General features: G+C 38.9%; 1 protein-coding gene across 18 annotated transcripts in view; it reads left to right on the top strand.

Moving 5' to 3' along the window:
* ZNF462 (zinc finger protein 462) overlaps positions 1-15,708 on the top strand; it is a 205,386-nt gene that overhangs the window by 164,902 nt on the left and 24,776 nt on the right. For all 18 annotated transcript variants that reach the window (XM_070742381.1, XM_070742380.1, XM_070742383.1 and 15 more), the window contains 2 exons: positions 7,613-7,868; positions 15,294-15,430. In XM_070742381.1, the coding sequence (XP_070598482.1) occupies positions 7,613-7,868; positions 15,294-15,430 (393 nt within the window). The remainder of the gene's footprint in view (positions 1-7,612; positions 7,869-15,293; positions 15,431-15,708) is intronic.

The raw sequence follows: 15,708 nt of genomic DNA on the forward strand, positions 1-15,708 counted from the left end.
TAGTTACCTTTTCTGTCTCCTCACCAATTTGAAGCGCAGCCTCTCTATTCAATACACTTATGGTAATTTCTCTTCATTTTTGGACTTTACTTCTTGTTCAGATTTTGGGATGACAATGTAGGGTGGCGCTAAACAAGCTGAGCGCTTTCCAATTTATATTGGAGGAGCTTGCTGGGGTTTACTTTGGCTCTCTTATTTCTGGTGGTTGGAAAAACAGAACCAATTAGGCACGATATAAGAGAGTTGCATATGTGTTTGAGAACCTTCAGCAACCCACCTGCCAAAAAGCCCCTGTCCTGCTTGTTTCAGGAAAAGGAAGTAAGGTGGAGGACTGTCATTGTTGTGTAACCTCTGCCAAAAAGTGCAAATGAATTTTTTGCCCTAGACTTCACCTTTCTCAGATTAATTTATTTGTATAAATTAATCCTTCCTTCCCAATCCTTTAATTCAGGGGCGTCAAACTCAAGGCCGGGGGGACAGATCTGGCCTGGGGGTGTGTGCTTAGATCTGGCCCGCCAGGCCACCCTGGAAACAGCAAAGGAGTAGCCTCTACCAGCTAAAATGAAGCTCAAGAGGCAGGCCCTGTTTTCAACGTTGATGGCCTACTACAGCCCTCTGTCAGCAAAAACAGCTCTGTTTTCACTGGCAAAGAGCTGCAGAAGGCTGTCATGGTCAAAAATGGAGATGGGGAGCCTGTTTTTCCTGGCCAAGCACTTGGGTCACCGCCGGCGCCTCCAACACGAGTGACATCAAGCTGGCTACACCCACCCTGGCCACGCCTGCCCTGGCCTCTGAGGTCAAACACAGCCCTGATGCGACCTTCAATGAAATTGAGTTTGACACCCCTGCTCTAATTTATCTTTTGATGAATGGCACATTTGGTTGGAATTGTTTAAGTTTTAGCTAAATCTGTTAAACAGACATTATTTGGCAGCTTGACAATATCCATGATACCAAACTGTAGGCATCAATGCAGAAAGGGATGCTTACTAATTATAGACTAGGTCAGCGGAGAAAGAATTTCCTGGCTCTCTCTAGTAGCGTTGGGATCATGGGATTGCTAAGCAGAGGACACAGTTGATGTCACTGCTGTTTTGGTGCCATATTTCAGACAAACCCTTGGCTCTGTTCCATAATCTGACTTCTCCCATGACTTGCCTTTTGGTCACCATATCCAAAAACCAAAAGACATGTTGAGAAGAGCATTGTGATGAAAGATGAACTTCAACTCTGGAAGTCTAGATTTTAACTCTCTACTGAATCACGGCATTCACTAGTTTTTCTTGCCTGCCTTTCCCTGGAGATCAATTTTAGGAAAAATAGAAAGACAAACAAATCTTTCTAATTTTGAATTTGTTGCAAAGCAAGTCTTTTTGCTATTTGGAGCCGTATCTGTTATTTTTTTCTCTGATAATACTTCATCTGATTAATTATACTATTAGCTCATTGTTATGACCTATTCTTATACTTTATTCAGAAGGATGTTTTATTTTCATTCTTTCCTATAAAATGAAAGCACAGTATTTATTTGCCTTAAATTGACTAAAGCTTTTTAAAAAAACTGCTCATTTTCTTCAGTACAGTATATCCAAAATGAAGGAAATTTTTGCAAGGGAATTGACCCAGGCTGAAGTTTTTTGAGACTAATCTGAAATTCACGTATGAAGATACTAAACAGAAACCTGTTTTCATACATCTTTGCTCCTGTTCCAAAGCAGAAAAAGTACTTGTGAGTCTTAAAGAGAGAGTTATTGGTCCAGGATCTTTGCCTGAAGTACTCTTGGAGATAAGATTCATCACTGGAGAGCAAAGTGAGGTTGGGTGCCTTATGGATTGTTAGAAATGCTTTAGTGTGGGCTGTGGTATAATTTCAGAAATGTAGAAAATGCCATTCCAAATTAAAATAGAAATGGTTCTTTTATGACTCATAAAATGTAATGCACATGATGCTATTGTGCATATGTAAAATGAGGCCTATGGTGCAATTTTGTACTGGACCTCTAAATGATACTTGAACTCTGACTATAAACACCTAAATAGCAACAACATACAAAGCATGAGCATATACAAGTAAATTTAAAAGAAACAGCAAAGAATTGGAAAATCACCAGAACTGAAAGAACATTGACAACTGCAGGCGTTAAGTAGATTAGTTAGATAAAATAATTTTGTCTCTTTCTAAAGGCTCTACATTCCATCTTAGGACAATGCAGAGATGATTTGGAAAAGATAATTGGGTGGCTGGAGAAGGGAAAACATAGCAATTGTTTGTTATTGTTTAAAATATCTTCCTAGAAATCTTGTGACTATTTTGCATCTGTCTCATGATTCCAGGAAAATTTGCAGTTGTGCTTAATTCACAATTCTATTGAATGATACTAGTAGATGCTACTTTCCCAGATTTTTCTGGTAAAGGCATTTGGAGTGGTGGCATAGTGGTTGAAATCAGTATTGCAGCTAACACTGCCCATAAACAGGAGTTCGATCCTGACCGGCTCAGGGTTGACTCAGCTTTCCATCTTTCTGAGGTCAGTAAAATGAGGACCCAGATTGATTGGGCCAATATGCTGACTCTGTAAACCGCTTAGGAAGTGCTGAAAATACACTATGGAAAGGTATATAAGTGCTATTGCTGGTAGGCATGCTGCATTGAAATACTGCTTTCTTTTCTCTCTGTCTGTCCTAGATCTTTTGCTGGGAGCACATATTGTGTATTAGAAAACTCCATCATTGTATGGATCTCCCACTAAGTCCACATTCATTTAGTTTCAATAATTTTGCTCTCGGATTCATAACAAGACCAATTGCAATTTGTTCTATTCAATTTAACTCTCACTTCTAAACAGGGATTTTACATATTCTGATTAAATGTTTCCTTAAAAATTAGCAAAAGTTGAAAGAAACATTTTACAAGAGCGGAGCAAAATTTCTGGAGGAAGCTGTACAAAACATTAGCTAAAAAGACAAACAGTTTTAAAACTGATGTTATTTGCAGATTTATGGGGATGGAATGGGGAAGAATACAGATAAATATTGAATTGTTTACTGTTCAATGCATACTGAATATAAGAAGCATACCTTTGTGGTAGAAATTTTCATTTATACCATAGGTAGTCTCAACTTAACAATCACAATTGGGACTTGAATTTCTACTATTAAGCAAGGCAGTCATTAAGTGAGTCACATCTGTATTTACGAATTGTTTTGCCATGGTTATGCAAATTACTGCAGTTATTAAGTAAATCACTGCAATTGTTAAGTGACTCACAAAGTCATTAAGTGAATCTGGCTTCTCACATGAACTTGGCTTATTGGAAGTTTGGCGACCACGTGACCCCAGGATGTTGCATGCCAGTTTTCAAGTATCCAAATTTTGATCACTTGACTTGGAGATGCTTGACAGTCATACGTATAAGGACCAGTCACTCATAAGTCACTTTTTTCCCCCTTAAGTGCCACTAAGTTGGAATGGTCACTAAACAAATGTTTATAAAAGTTTTGAGTTGTATAGCAGTTTTACATATCCTATCAGTCTGTTAATTCCAGGATTAAATTTTGGCAATTTAATTTTCTTTGTCTTCATTTTAAGGGAAGAAATTTAAATGAGACAACTAGGCTCAAGGGAGGAAAGTAATGCATCGCACTGGGATTTAAACTTATGGTCCATTAAAATCTCTGTATGACCTTGCTTTGCCCTATGCTCGCACAATAAATAAATTAGAGCTTAAAGATCTGTGTTTTGCTTGTGTGGATCCCATTTAATTTATACCTCTTCTACTGCAAAGACTAAGAAGTGTGACCTAAAACTTTCAAAAGAGAGGATTCATGTCCCAAATATCAAGGCATTTTTATGGTGCTATAGAATTAATGTTAGTCTTATGATCTATTTGAGCAGAGATAAACTAGGTAGTAGTGTCCAGAGGTTTTGAACCTCCAATTGATGTTCATAGTGTTTATGAGCAGAGGGAGCTATCCGAGCTAAAGCCTGAAAGACTTCATTGTGGGGCATCTCCCTAAAATCCTATTTATTTGAATTGTTCGAAGCCAAGAAAAGTCCCATTCAACCATTGTTATTTCTTTTGTCCTTCATTCTGTTGTTTTGTTCTTCTATCATTCTTTTTGTAACATTAGTTAATCAAAGAAAATTTCTTATCAAGAATTAGATTGAGCCAGTTGGCACAAGTCTACCTTAATGAATTATACAGTGTTGTAATTATGCTTAACAGTTTTTCCCATGAGCAAATAATGTGGTTTGTACAAACAGATTCTAGTTTATTTCTCTCAGGACAAACCAAGAAGAGAAGCCACAATCCATCTATGGTTTATTACCCACTCCCTGAATGGATGAAGCAGAGACTAACTAGCAAGCTCTTCATTCATCAGTGACCTTAACAAGGTCATGCAAATCCCTTTAGAGAGGTTTTTTCCCTTCTGGTGATTTTACAAATTGGTTAAATATCACAAACTTAGCTTGTAACAATTAGACATACCTCTCCATTACTTCAGATTGCAATTTATATCTCCTCCTTTTATTTTCCACTTTTTTTTTTGCTTCAATTTAAAAAGTCCTTTTTGTTTGTAGTTATATTGATTTGACTAAATTTGACATTCAGCTTATAGTTTTAAAGGATGAAATACATCCTCCGAGTCCTCGGAGAGGGGCGGCATTCAAATCTAATAAATAATAATAATAATAATTATTATTATTATTATTATTATCTAAATATCTTTCTTTTTTTGGAATTATAATGTTGCGGTAGTTTTGATCAGCACTTGTAGCCTCCTATTTTAATTATACCTGTATTCCCATATACAGGTGATCCTCAACTTATAATAGTTCATTTAGTGACCATTCAAAGTTACAACATCACTGGAAAAAAAGTGACTTACGACCTTTTTTCTCACACTTCACAACCATTGTAACATTCCCATGGTTGCATGATTTACATTTTGATGCTAGACTGACTCACAGTTATGGCAGTTGCATTGTCCAGGAGTCATGTGATCACCTTTTGTGACCTTCTGACAAGCAGAGTCAATGGGGAAGACAGATTCACTTAACAACCATGTTATTAAATGAGCAACTGCAGTGATTCACTTAATAAATGTGGCAAGAAGAGTTGTAAAATTCACTTAATAAATTTCTCACTTAACAACATAAACCCTACATGGCATCGGACCAGATTACTTACTGGACAGCCTTCTGCCACATGAGTCCCACACAGTCGGCCTTCTCCAGATCCTAGGCAATGTCGCTTGGCAGGGCCTAGGGGAAGAGCCTTCTCTGTAGGGGCCCCGGCCCTCTTGAATCAGCTCCCCCCAGAGATCCGTGCTGCCCCCACCCTCCTCACCTTCCATAAGAATCTGAAGACTCTTCAATGCTGCCAAGCTAAGTTATGAGACAGTATTCTATATGTAGACCAATGAATGCTATGTATGTTTGTGGTTTGAGTGGGAATGCTTGACTTTTTATTAATTGGGGATTTTAGTTTAATTGGATTTAGGACATTGTGTTATATTGTTTTCTTTTATATGCTTCCAGCCGCCCCGAGTCCTCGGAGACGGGCAGTCTATAAATCCAATAAATAAATAAATAATAAATTTGGGGCTCAATTGTGGTCATAAGTTGAAAACTACCTGTATACAGAGGTGGGTTCCTGCCGGTTAGAACCATTAGTAACTTGGCAGCCTGTGTTGCTGGAACCAGCAGCGACCCAGGCCTGCCAAGTCCCTGAGCTGATTCCCTCACCTAGGCCTATGGCACCGCCATCTTGTTTTTTAATAAAGTATTGCGCATGTGCAGAGGGTCATTTCCGGGAAGAAATGACCGTGTGCGTCTGCTTCATTCACTCCCATGCAAAATGTGCACTTCCATTGCGATGCACATCAATGGGGAAGGTAAGTAGGACCCACCCTTGCCTGTAAAGTATAAATTTGATAAATAAATAATATCTGCCTCCTGATACTGCATAGACCTTTTTCCTTCCTCATTGGAATAAAATCTGTAAAAAGCATGTTTCATAATGGGATATTCCCTTTAGTGAATCTGGAATAAGACAGATGTTTTCCCTGTTGTAGGCAGAATCTCCTTCATTTTCAATCTTCGTACAGTATTTTCCATATGTGCATATTGTTTCATACAGGTAATCCTCAACTCACAGCCAATTGGTTCCAGAATTTCCATTGCTAAGCAAGTGAAGGGAGCCATGCAATTTTGTGACCTTTTTTTAAACTTGGTTGTTAAGTGAATCACAGCATTTGTTAAGTGAATTACGCAGTTATTAAGCAAATGCAGCTTCCCCTATTGACTTCACTTGTCAGAAGTTAGCTGGTAACATTCAGATGGAAATCAAATGGCCCCAGAATGCTGCAATAGTCATAAATAAAATGCCAAAGGCTCAAACTTTTGATCATGTGATTGTGATGGTTTTATTACATGCACCAGTTGTAAGTCACATTTCCACTGCTGTAACTTCTAATGGTCACTAAATGAATGATTGTAGGTCAAGGACTACCTGCAGAGATAGAGCTCTCAAATCTTTACTGGCAGAATTTGATCTCATCATTCAATGGTGATAAAGATACAGAAATTATTAGAAAAACTCCTAATTCTTTCCTTCTGTCTAACGATCATCCTCATTTTTGCAGCCCAATATCCCTAAAAGGTAGCTGTACATACTTTAATGAAAATATTATATTACGTGTACTTGGATCTTCCTTTCAGTAGCAATTAGATTTACTTTAAAGTTTTAAAAAAAGGGGCATCCAAAGAAAATTCCAATTTCCACCCAAAAGCTAAGTTATGAGGCAGTACTCTATATGTTGTCATTCTTGGCTGAATCTGATAGAATTTTCTTGGTTAAAACCACAGCAAGTTCAGCCCAAATATAAACTTGCAGCAAATAATGTCAATTACAAGCATCAGTTCCAGTTTACAATGTGGCTGCAATACTCTTTAGTATTTCAGTAGGTGGCAGCACTTGGCTGATCTTATCTATGTTTTGAAGCTAAACCAGGTTGGACTGGGTTAGCATACCGACTATTTAGAAAATCCCAGGGCTTTAGGCAAGATTGAAAGTTGAAAGAACATCCCAACAGAAGGCAATAATAAGCCATTTTTTAAAATTGCTGCTAAGTACACTCTACGCCATAACCATGAGTCAAAGTCAACTTGAAAGAGTCTCTATCGTTTTGATTTGCCTTAATTGTAGCTTCCAGATCCACTTCAACAGCACTTTCATTTTTAATACACTGAAATAGGCTACACTGTTTTTTGTAATGTGGATAAATATGGACACCTACACAGCTGGCTCATGAGTTGAAGTTAATAAAATTCACTGTGTGCTACACCTCATGTTATACATAGGTATCTTACTTTATATTTAAAAGTATGTTTAAACACTTTTTTAGACTGGTCTGCCCAAGCAGCAAATGAATACAATAAACCCATAATGTTGACTGTGAACTATGTTAAAACAACAATTCAACAAATAAGGAACCAACTTTCCTAAAATCAATGAAATCTTTTTTTAGCATTGCAGTTAAATTTCCAACTCAGTTCCTCACCACTTTTGGATGTTAATCTTAAATAGCTGTTTACTTTCCTTTGCAGATTCATCCTATTCAGAACCTCCAGACGTCCAGCAACAACTGAACCACTATCAGTCCGCAGCCTTGGCAAGGAACAATAACAACATTAGTCCCGTCCCACTTTCTGGAGGAGACCAGAAAGCCGAAGCCATCCTTAACTGTGAATTTTGTGAATTCACCTCGGGTTACATACAGAGTATTCGCCGTCATTATCGTGACAAGCACGGAGGGAAGAAGTTGTTCAAGTGCAAAGACTGTTCGTTTTACACAGGCTTTAAGTAAGTTGCCACACTGGAGAGTTGAGGGTTGTTCTGTTGCCAATCAAGCAGCTATTTGTTTAATCCTGGCAATTTGTAATGGTCTGTTGGAATGACCTTGGGAAAAGACAGGAGGAAGAACTATAATCTAGACCAGGTGTCTCCAACTTTGGCAACTTTAAGACTTGTGGATTTCAACTTCTTTGCTGGCCGAGGAACTGTTGGAGTTGAAGTCCACAAGTCTTAAAGTTGCCAAGGTTGGAGACACCTGGTCTAGATTATAGTTCTTCCTCCTGTCTTTTCCCAAGGTCATTAATCTCTTAGTTTAATTATTAATCTCTTAGAAGTTAATTAAAACCATTCATCTTCTTTTGATTTGGGGCACTATTGTACGCCATCCATAGTTGCAATGTTCAAGTTGAGCAGCGTTATAAATTCTATAAACAAGCAAAGTTTTCTAGAACAGTGGTCTCCAACCAAGACATGTGGACTTCAACTCCTTGCTGGCTGAGGAACTCTGGGAATTGAAGTACACAAGTCTTAAAGTTGCCAAGGTTGGAGACCTCTGATCTAAACAACAATCTGTCTGATAAGTGAGCCAAAAAAGAAATAGGCTGGAGAAAGCATCTCAGAAGGAACCTTCCCAAGTTTTCAGGAGAGTAAAAATGAGAGTGGGGAGAGATATATTTTCAGTCTTGCAAAAATTATTTTCTAATCTTAAAATAAAGTTAATGTTATCTCTCTTGATTAGTGCTATTTGTCTGAACTACCTGAAGGACTGACACAATTTCTGCCAGTAGACCTGCATTCCCTCTGTTTCTGTACCTTGAAATTCAGCTTCCATATCTTGATAGTTTTTGTCCCATTTGCACAGTGTGGGGGTGGGAGAGGGGAAAGCTTCTTCTTGTACTAAATACGGCAAACACACACACACTTATTTATCAGCGGTACTAAGATATAACATGCTTCTAGTCCTTTTTTTTGGGGGGTATACATTTTTTTTCTCCACCTTAAGATAAAACATATGTAAATAAAAACACAATACCAATATCCTGTTGGATTTAGAGGGTCCTTACCTCTCAAGGTGCGCAGCCCGCTAGGACTGAGCCAGGACCTTCCGGAGGAGATGGCTATTAAAGTACAAACAAAGCATGTTCAAATGAACTAAACTTTTATTAGAAAAGTAGAAAAATAAATTGTGTCTCGAGAGACATAAAAATAGACATCTACATTGCTAGTGAATGTAAAACGTAATGGAGATGCTCGGAAGCTAGAGAGCTTCTTCTTCCTGCAAGGAGGAGGATGTGAGCAAATTGTTACATCATAGAGGAGGAGCTACATTAATAAACAGAGTTAACTATCTAACTACTGGATGTTTCTCAATGTCTTTGGAGGCTGTCAATCCACAGCGTGACACCCCTTCTTTGTCAGTCATCAGAGACATAAGGGACATCAGGACATCAAGGCATCAATTCACTTAAGGCACATCTTGTTGGTGAGGTATTCATGTTGATCAGCTGGCAACGGCTTATTCAGCAAGTCAGCGATCTGCTCAGTAGTAGGTACATACTGAATTTTGATGAATCCTTTTCTCACACTCTCTCTGGTATTTCTATACCGGATGTCAATGTGCCGTGAACGAGCTCCAACAAATTCAGCTTCAGCAATATATGCGACTGAAACATTATCCTCCATAATAACAATTGGCTTCTTTGGACTTTCCCAAATACTATCAATGAGAGGAAAAAGAGACATTAACGCATTACAGCAATCAGAAACGCATGCATATTCAGACTCAGTTGAAGAGCAAGAAATAAACTTCTGCTGCCTAACTTTCCAAAAGAAAGGACAACCATTTAAAAACAGTATATAACCAGAAGTACTTTTTCGTGTTTCTGTGTCACTTGCCCAGTCAGCATCTGCATAACAAATCACTTCAGGGTACTCAACATGTTTTGGCTCAAGGTACAACTTCTTGTCCTTAGTGAGCTTCATGTATCTCAACAGTCTCTTTATGCAAGACCAGTGAAACGTGGTTGCGTTACCAACGTATCTGGACAGTAGATTCACACTCAGTGAGCTGTCAGGTCTTGTCCAACTGCTGATGTAGAGTAGTGATCCAATCACTGACCGGTACAGCGTTTTGTTCTGGAAATCAGGATACTCTTCTCGGGTTAACCTGTAAAAATCAGTTTGCATGGGAGAGCGACAAGTATGTGCTTCAGACATGTTACAATTTTGCAAAAGCTGGTCAACCTTACTTTCTTGTGAAAGAGAGAACCCCTTCTCAGTTTTCTCAAACTGTACACCTAGATAATCATTAATATGCCCTAGGCTTTCTAAGGTGAAATGTTTCTCAAGACCCTTAGCAAAAGTTTGACTCGTGCTTTCATTTGGACCTATGTAAACAATATCATCTACATAAACAAGAACAATTTCATAAGTCTTACCTTGCCCTTTTGTAAACACGCATTCATCAGGGACGGACTTAATAAAGCCCATTGAATTTAGCTTTTGGGATAATAACTTGTACCACATAAGGGCACTCTGTTTGAGGCCGTATAAAGACTTGCTCAGAGACCAGACTTCACCTTCTCGGTCCTGGAACCCGGGAGCACCCTTGACGTAGATCTCTTCATTCAGATCAGAGTTCAAATAGGCAGTCTCTACATCAAACTGAAAAACCTCTAAGTCCAAAGCAATAGCAGTGATTAGGGCAATCTTGACACTTTCATTTTTGACTGTGGGTGAATATGTGTCAGTGTAGTCATATGGATAAACTTGAGAGAATCCTTGAGCTACAAGTCTAGCTTTATACAGCTTTCCTTCATTAGGTTTTTGTTTGACTTTATACACCCAGCGTGTGCCAATGACTTTCTTCTTGTCAGGAGGCTCCACCTGTTGGAACACCTTAAGTTTCTTTAAACAGTCCAGTTCGCGTTCCATAGCCTCATACCATTTTTCTTGTTCAGATTCAGGCAAAAGTTTGATCTGGTGAAAATGATCAGGTGGAAGTGTAAGATTATTATACATGAAAAGAAAAGGAGATTCAGATACTTGCTGTGTAAATCTCTTTGGAGTGGTTCCTTTAGTGGTTCTCTTTGAACGTCTTGGAACCTCGGTCCATCCTTCATCATCATCTCCTTTTCTTTTCATGTTAGTTCATTCGAACATGCTTTGTTTGCACTTTAACAACCATCCTCTGCTACCATGTTGGATTTAGAGGGTCCTTACCTCTCAAGGTGCGCAGCCCGCTAGGACTGAGTCAGGACCTTCCGGAGGAGATGGCTATTAAAGTACAAACAAAGCATGTTCAAATGAACTAAACTTTTATTAGAAAAGTAGAAAAATAAAATGTGTCTCGAGAGACATAAAAATGGACATCTACATTGCTAGTGAATGTAAAACGTAATGGAGATGCTCGGAAGCTAGAGAGCTTCTTCCTGCAAGGAGGAGGATGTGAGCAAATGGTTACATCATAGAGGAGGAGCTACATTAATAAACAGAGTTAACTATCTAACTACTGGATATTTCTCAATGTCTTTGGAGGCTGTCAATCCACAGCGTGACATATCCAACCATGTACATATGCCAAATTTCCATATCATGTATGTACTTTTAAGGAGTTTCTTTACTTTCTACCTTCCCTTTCCCCTGCCTTAACTTTATCCCTCCAACATTTAAACTAGTTAACAGATACTAAAATTTAAACAACCATCAAACAACAACCACAACAAAAAACCAAGTGATATCTCGTCTTACGAACCCCTCGTCATACGAACTTTTCGAGATACGAACCCGGGGTTTAAGATTTTTTTGCCTCTTCTTCCGAACTATTTTCACCTTACGAACCCGCCACCGCCGCTGGGATGCCCCGCCTCCGGACTTCCATTGCCAAGCGAAGGCTCCCCTTGTTGGGAAATCCCCATCTCTGGACTTCCGCGTTTTTGCGATGCTGCAGGGGAATCCCAGCAGGGGAATCCCAAATGCTGCAATTTTGGTGAGGCTTCCCTCACTGGGAAACCCCACCTCCGGACTTCCATTGCCAGCGAAGCGCCCGTTTTTGCGCTGGGGTGAATTTTGTGCTTGCACGCATTAATCACTTTTCAACTGGTTCCTATGGGAAACATTGTTTCGTCTTACGAACTTTTCACCTTACGAACCTTGTCCTGGAACCAATTAAGTTCGTAAGACAAGGTATCACTGTATCCTCAATATCTAACATTCTATTAATCCCATATTCTTTGTTATTTTTGGAGAGAGAGAAAATTCCCCTCATTTAAACTGATTACCCAATGAAAATAATAATATAAACCATAAACTATCTTAAATTTGTGTTACATGCTTCTAGTCCTTGTCATGGAAAAGCAGACAAAAATATTTGCTTTTTGTACAACCCAATCAATATGGCTCAGAAGGATATCACACTGGATTCATTCTTAGATCAGTGATTTATGAGATTGCTGTTTTAGTTTTAGAGTCTGAGACAAGATGCTAGAAACGAATAAGAGAACCATCATCCACGTTGCTAGAAATACCCACAAAAATTTGAACAATGAATCCAATAGACTAGATATGCTTAGAATTATAACTTCACTCTTTTCCATGTGAACTGAAGTGTGAAAAGCAACAAGCTACTTTCTCCTGAAATCCACTTTGTCATTGGAGAGGCTAATCCTATAAGGCAGTGAACTGTTCTTTCCTTGGGTGCCGAAAGAGCGTGCGTGCATACCATTGCGCATATGTGAATGCCCACACCCATAATTCAGTGCCTGGGGAGGGCAAAAACAGCTTCCATCACACCCCAGAGGCCCTCTATAGGCTGGAAATGTCCTGTTTCCCAACTTCTGGTGGGCCCAGTAAGCTTGTGTTTCACCCTCCACAGGCTTCAAAGGCTTCCCTGGAGCCAGGGGAGGGTAAAAACACCCTTCCCCAATCCCCACAGAGGCTCTCTGGAAGCCGGAAACACCCTCCCCGAGCCTCTGTACGAGCCAAAAATCAGCTAGCCAGCATGCACATACACATTGGAGCTGAGCTAGGGTAACAGCTTGCATGCCAACAGATATGGCTCCATGTACCATCTGTGGCACCCATGCCATAGGTTCACCATCACTGCTATAAGGGCTGTTTGCTCCCAAAACATTCAAAATGTCTTTAAATGGCTGATCGTGGTTTTTAATTTAGGGTCCTTGGGATGGTTCTGTCTATATTATTATTATTATTATTATTATTATTATTATTATTATTATTATTATTATTATTATTAAAATTAGTATGCCGCCCCTCTCCGTAGACTCGGGGCGGCTTACAGCAGTGATAAAAACAATATATAATGACAAATCTAATAGTTAGATTCTAAAATAACAATACTGTAATACATTTAAAAAGTCTAAAAAACAAGAAACCCCAATATATAAAAACCATACATACAGTCATATCATACACAGAAAACTACATAGGCAGGGGGATATGTTTCAGTTCCCCCACGCTATAATCCAGGAACACAATCCAGTGGGCAGCACAAGCTGCAAAGGACTGTGCTTATGGATGGATAGTCTCCTGTCAGTTGAAATATGCATGCATAGGACAGAAAAAGTGTGAAAACCTATTGGCGTGTATGAAGTAGGCACACTTTTGCAAACACCTGAGTAGGCTGTCTTCACTCTTAACACAGTGTGCAACACAAAGAATGCAGTTGTGTCATGTAGAAATAGGCTAGGCACAGGTGTCAAACTCACCACGTCATGTTACAGTCACATGATGTATCGTGACATTTTCCCCTTCGTAGAGCTGGGGTGGGTATGGCTTGTGCATGACACATCTGGAGCGTGGACCACCAGTTTGACACCCCTGACCTAGGCACTGCCTATGCTGCACTTGCATATTTGCAGCTTCAGTAAAGTTATGTGTGCATAGGCTGGGAGGGACTTTGTGAACACAGCTCTTCCAACAGCTCTTTCCCTTATCTCTTTAGTTGAAGTTGGCATTTGCCCTGAAGGGAGAAGAATTTAGAAACCTGCCTAGGGGAATATAATAGTGAATTCTTATTGACTCTCTGTAGGGTTCTGCAGTCAGCAAAATCTTCCTTCTCTTTAAGTTTTGAATTCCCTAAAGTTGGTTTTAATGCTTTTCAAAGGAAACTTCACAAATAGTTCCTGGAGTTTTTCGATAAAACTGTAAAAATGGAGTTACATTCTGTTAGGTATGTCCTTTGGAAGAAATGATATATTACATAAATTATATGCACCTGCAGTTACTTTTCATGAGTAGATACTAATTCAGATACAATTTGGGTAATCTCTTCTTTGAAAACAAAATTTTCTGCATCCCAATATTTTGTTGTGGATAAACACATGTTGACAACCATGTGAGGTATGTACTGATATCTCAAGCAGGATAATATGTTTTTCACATTCTGTCTGTATGGATGGATTGACATTATGGGTTAATGGATAATTAATGTTTCTATTTTGAGATCAATTTCTTTTTTTCCTTAAAATGCCTTTCTGTGGCCATACTGTTCCACTTGGAATACATGCTGGTTATCTATACTTTTGCTTTAAATATAATTTGAAATTGACGCCAATTTCAACATTGGATTTTTTGAATATAGATAGTCCTCAATTTACAACACTTGATTTAGTGACCATTCGATGTTACAACAGCACTGAAATATGTGACTAATGGCCATTTTTCACAGTTACAGCCTTTGCAGCATCCCCCTGATCACGCGATCAAAATTCAAATGCTTGCCAGCTGGTTCATATTTATGACGGCTGCAGTTTTTCAGGGTCATGCGATCCCCTTTTGTGACCTCCTCACAAGCAGAATCCATGAGCAAGCCAGATTCACTTAACATCCAAGTTACTAACTTATCAACTGCAGTGATTCACTTGGTCATAAAATGGGGCAAAGCTCACTTAACAAATATTTCACTTAACAACATAAATTTTGGCTTCAATTGTGGTTGTAAGTCAAGGACTAGCTGTATTCAACTATTCATTAATATACTTCTGATTAGGGTTTATCTGTGTTAATATTGGTTAACATAGCATTTAATCCTACCTTTAAAAAAAGAGCAAAGAGATCAAGTAAAAATGTGGCTGAGTTCATTTATCACCTAAACTATAGTTTGTTATCACTCTGAATTGATGAATAAACAGAAAACTAATTGTACTAAGCCTTAAACTATGATTTACAAAATAATGTCTGGGTTGTTGTAAACCATTATTGTTTAATGTGAATCAGACATAGCTTTTATTTGTTCCCAGGAATATTAATACCCATTGTTCCTTAAGTCGGAGAAATTTGTCTTGACAAATCTGTACAGCATGCCTGTAAATGTTGACGTCTTTAATTTCTGTCACCAAAAAGAAAAGAAAAATACTCAAAGGTTACAGTTCTCCCCACTTATCTGAGCCTGTGTACTACTTTCTGTATTTGTAGATCTGCTTTTACTATGCATGTGGAAGCTGGGCATTCAGCAGTTCCGGAGGAAGGACCCAAAGATCTCCATTGTCCTCTCTGCCTCTACCACACCAAATATAAACGGAACATGATCGACCATATTGTCCTTCATAGAGGTAAAGAACTTTACAAGCATGTATCAATGGCCCTTCCGAAGTCTTTCTCTGTGGCTCCTTTGCTACTCACTGGAAAACATGGTGCCTAGGAGAATACAAGAATTGTGACCTCCATGATCACTTGTCAATTTTCAACATCCAGATAATATAAGGGTGGCATAAGCATGTGGCTTAAAACCTTTATGTGTGTTTGTGTTCAGTGTTTTTCAGTGTGTGTAGATCAGTGTTTTTCAACCAGTGTGCCGCGGCACACTAGTGTGCCATGAGATATGGTCAGA

The sequence above is a fragment of the Erythrolamprus reginae genome, chromosome 2 (assembly GCF_031021105.1).
Source record: "Erythrolamprus reginae isolate rEryReg1 chromosome 2, rEryReg1.hap1, whole genome shotgun sequence".
Taxonomy (NCBI): Eukaryota; Metazoa; Chordata; class Lepidosauria; order Squamata; family Dipsadidae; genus Erythrolamprus; species Erythrolamprus reginae.